At 36.8% G+C, this 4,873-nt stretch overlaps 1 protein-coding gene across 1 annotated transcript; it reads left to right on the top strand.

Moving 5' to 3' along the window:
* Positions 1-1,947: 1,947 nt before the first annotated feature.
* Positions 1,948-4,070, top strand: LOC118732945 (probable phosphorylase b kinase regulatory subunit alpha; the record flags this gene model as incomplete). The annotated part of the gene is given in 5 exon segments (XM_036462074.1): positions 1,948-2,088; positions 2,178-2,893; positions 2,955-3,445; positions 3,514-3,690; positions 3,747-4,070. Coding segments are annotated over 4 exon segments (1,569 nt in total), but the record flags the coding sequence as incomplete, so codon positions are not given.
* Positions 4,071-4,873: the final 803 nt, after the last annotated feature.

The following is a 4,873-nucleotide window of genomic DNA, read 5'->3' as shown; positions in this document are numbered from 1 at the left end:
CATACCTTCAAAATACGCACGTAAACAATTTAACATAATTTTATTTCTATTCAATAATTTAAAATATTGATTTTGCTTATGATTGAAGAAACCCAAATTTGATTGGTTATACATATACAGCGTTGAATAAGAAATTAGGCCACTTCGCACAAAATATTTAATTTTATTGCGCATATCAAATTCAAAACCCCTTTAATTGGTTTGAAAAAAAAAAATATTAGTATCAACAGCGAAGCACAACAGCTCCCTGCCTGTCAATCTCAAGTTATATAGACTCTCGACCTGTGAATGCCGTACTGGGCACACAACCACCTGACGTGGATGGGACAGAACTTTGTCTGCTTCGGGAGACCCTCACCACAATAGCCCAACTTCGCTCTGGCTATTCCAGCAGGCTTAACTCATACCAGAGCAGAATAAACGAGGATATGCCAAACCAATACCCGGCATGCGGGAGTCGCCACATGACTCACGGCACCTCTTCGAATGCCCCCAGAACCCCACCCAGCTAACGCCCCTGTCCCTATGGACAGATCCTGTTGAAGTTACGCACTTGCTGGGCCTCCCTTTAGCTGAAACTCGTTACTTGTTGACAATTTCATGCATTAATTTTTCTTCCAAGTGTTTTATTTTTCAGATCATAGCTAAATCTACACATAAATTTATAGTTCTTTGTTAGATCTGCCATTGAAAATGTGAGCATAAGGTAACTATTTATTGTAAGTATACATGAAAAGTAGCATTAAAAAGATCAACTTACTGTGATTATCAGAAGGACTTGCCAAAGTTTTGCATAATTCCTCTAACAATTCATAGATGTCCTTATAATTTCCTCGCCTTCCATCTCGACCATCACCACAATCACTAGAATCCAACAAATTTGTCGACATTTTTCGAACATATATAGAAAACAAACTGTGGCCTGGAAGTTTGCTTAGTGTTTTTTATAGACAAGAACCCCCTAAATTGGAGACACTGCTGCTGCTTCTTGTATGGGGTAGTTTTGTTTATTTTTTTTTTTTTGTTTAACCAAATTATGCGTTGTATACAAACGTTTGCACTCACTCGCAAATACTTTTCGGAAACAACTGCTAGCTCCTTGCCTCTTCTGATCAAACTCCCTGGCCTTAGCTTATTCTTATTAAATTCAAAGTTATCGCAATCCACAAAATAATGTTTTAGAATCCAAAAATTCTAAAAGTTCTTTATTATTAAACAGTTGACGATTGCTTTAAATTGCAAACAAGTGAAATTTGCGCTAAAATGTTGCGGGAGCAGAAGGGAGATAATCCAATAAAAAGCCAAGGCGAATTTAAAGTATAAATTCGCCTTGGGTGGTGTTATCGAATCCGTTCATTTCGCGGCGGTATAAATTCGCTTTGATTTTGTCAAAATCGCCGCGGTACTTGTTTGTGTGAACAAGGCGAATTCATATTACAACAAACACATCATTTTGACATTACGAAGTACCGCGGCGAAAATCAAAATTTGCCATTAACACCACCTTGTATAAATACGCCTTGTTCTATGGAATGAATTAACCAGGGCGAATTTATACAAAGTGGTGTTGATGGCGAATTTAGATTTTTGCCGCGGTACTTTTTAATGTCAAAATGATGTGTTTGTTGTAATATGAATTCGCCTTGTTTACAACAAACACATCATTTTGACATTCATAAGTACCGCGACGAAAATCTAAATTCGCCATCAACACCTCCTTGCATAAATTCGCCTTGGAATGAACACTCAGAATCTACTTTGGAACATAAGTACAGTATCGCCTGCTTAATTGGGCGTGAAAGGGCGCACATTTTTTTTCTATAAATATCAAAGGAAGGAATGATCTGCCGGACAAAGTTTATTATTATTGTTGTTGTTTCTTGAAAACTTTAAATATTTAAAGTACATTATAAATACTAGCGATTTCTCGGCATTCGTTTTTCACAAACCATCACAAATCTCTCACACCAAGGGTACATTTACCAATCAGCTGATTAGTGATTACTTTGACATTGGAGTGACATTTTGGGCATAGCGAAAACGCTGCAGCAATCATCTGGCAATATTTTTATTGGTTTAGTTAAAAAAGTAAGTATTAATTTTCTTAATTTAACCAATGTGAAAATACTTTTATAGTCTGCATATTAGAAAATAAACAAGTGCAAACTTCTTTTAAGATAAAAATCACGCAGAAAAACAAATCTTATATAAGGATATCGCAGTGAGGGCTGCAAGAGTATCCGAAGCACCCCTAGATATTGTTCTTCAAATAGTTTGATCTCACTTGCACTTATAAAAGAATTGATATTTTGAAAAATGCGATCCCGAAGCAATTCAGGCGTCCGCCTGGATTATTATCAGCGTATTGTTCACCGTCTGATCATGGCACACCAGGAACCTGTAACTGGATTATTCCCAGCTTCCAAAAATAACAGCCATGCTTGGATTCGTGACAATGTCTATTGTATTCTGGCTGTATGGGGTCTGTCAATGGCTTATAAGAAGATTGCTGATCAAGACGAGGATCGTGCCAAATGCTACGAACTAGAGCAAAGTTGTGTAAAACTAATGCGAGGCTTGCTTATGGCAATGATGAACCAAAAAGATAAGGTGGAACGCTTTAAGATGACACAAAATCCATTAGACTCGTTGCACGCAAAATACTCGAGTAAAAACGGGCAGCCTGTGGTCGGAGACGGCGAATGGGGTCATTTACAAATTGATGCAGTTTCGCTGTATCTTTTGATTTTGGCGCAAATGACAGCATCTGGATTGCAAATTGTATTTTCTCTGGACGAAGTATCTTTTATACAAAACTTGGTCTTTTACATCGAGTCTGCATACTGCATTCCCGATTATGGTATATGGGAGCGAGGCGACAAAACAAATCACGGTAAAAAAAAATAAACTTAAGCATAAAATATACACTTTTGTCATTGAATATCTCTCTTCAGGCGAACCTGAACTAAATGCTAGTTCTATCGGCATGGCTAAAGCAGCTTTAGAAGCTATGAACGAATTGGATTTATTTGGGGCTCGAGGTGGCCCAGCAAGTGTTATACATGTTTTAGCAGATGAAGCGCACAAATGTCAAGCAGTTTTGCAATCCATGCTGCCACGCGAGTCAAATAGCAAAGAACTGGATTCAGGATTACTATGCGTAATAGGTTTTCCGGCTTTTGCCGCTGATGACCCCCAACTGATCCGTAACACAAAAGATGCAATTTTGTCTCGACTTCAAGGAAAGTATGGCTGCAAACGCTTCCTACGGGACGGTTATCGTACGCCCAAAGAGGACCCAACCCGATTGTACTACGAACGATGGGAGTTGCGCATGTTTGAAAACATTGAATGCGAGTGGCCGTTGTTTTATTGTTATCTTATACTATTCCATTCTTTTCAAAATGACAAATTGTCCGTTAAAGAGTACGCTGATCGCCTTGAGGTAAAAATTACGAATTTATTTAATAATTCTAAGATTTATAAAATATATGTAAATGTATATGTATTTAGAAAATTATGGTCCGATCAGAAGATGGAACTTTGCTTATACCAGAAAGTTACGCAGTCCCAATTGACTTAGTACCGAATGAGTATCAACATCCCGGTTCTCAACCACGTGAAGTTGTGGGCAGATGTCCATTTCTTTGGGGTCAATCTTTATTTATATTAGGCCGCCTTTTGCAGGAGGTATTTCACAAATTTAACATGCGTGTGCAATCTCGAGTGTATATCTCTTTTCACAGGGCTTTTTGGCAGTTGGTGAGCTAGACCCTCTCAATCGACGTTTGGGTGCTCAGAAAAAACCTGACGTAGTTGTTCAAGTGGTAATCATAGCTGAGGATAACGAAATACGTGACAAATTGACGGAACATGATTTACATGTACAAACAATAGCAGAGGTAGCGCCAATCGAAGTACAACCGGCGCGAGTACTCAGCCACTTATACACGTATTTAGGTCGTAATCGCAAATTAGGGTTAACTGGGCGTAAGTCTCGAGATGTCGGTATATTGAGCACAAGTAAATTATACTCTCTAAAGGACCGTATATTTGCGTTTACACCACAAGTAAGTCGAATGTTCTTGCTTTGTTTTATGCATCCATACAAAATTTTAAATATGAATCGTCATTTGATTAAACTTGGCCATTTACTCGTTATTCCAAAATGAATGAAAATGACGATTCTTTACTTATAAAAAAAAAGTACTGTATATTAACATTATGTACGTTATTATTTACGTTAGTTTGTTGACTTGAGTCGTTTTTATATCGCATCTGATAATGAATTAATGATTGACATCCTGAAAGGAGAGATAAATTTCCTAAAGTCAGCTTGGGATCTGCTGGGTCGTCCGTTAGTGACTCTAGTTTTGAGAAAAATTCATTTAGGTCGGTTAAATACTTATTTGATTATTTTCTTTGAAACGTTTTATACAGTTGTTCTTTTATGTATCACTTACATATTTGTTTATACTCTACTTTTCTGAACTTACATCTGTACTTATACTGAATTGCCACACTATTGTCACCATGAGTAGGGATGCATTAACACCTTCAAGTTTTGCTAGAACACACTCGCGTAGATTTTTTAAATACATACACGTAAAAGCAAGATACATCTAAAATGTAAATGTAAATGACATTTAAAAATTTGGACTTGGGTTTTGACATTTTCAAATCATTATTGTGTTAATGCTATACTATAAACTATAAACAAAACGACTATACTAAGCACCAGTTTTAACAGTCTTGCTTTTACATATACAATTATACATAGTTTACTTCATACGTTTTGAAACAGTAGAATTTATTCAGTTTTAATATAGCATATAATAACATACATATGAACTTAATAGTCACGTTTTCTTGG

Source organism: Rhagoletis pomonella, unplaced genomic scaffold, assembly GCF_013731165.1.
Source record: "Rhagoletis pomonella isolate Grant_MI unplaced genomic scaffold, Rhpom_1.0 Rhpom_scaffold_00002, whole genome shotgun sequence".
NCBI classification, from domain to species: domain Eukaryota; kingdom Metazoa; phylum Arthropoda; class Insecta; order Diptera; family Tephritidae; genus Rhagoletis; species Rhagoletis pomonella.
The sequence above is the reverse complement of the archived record's forward strand: the minus strand, read 5'-3'. Positions and strand labels throughout refer to the sequence as shown.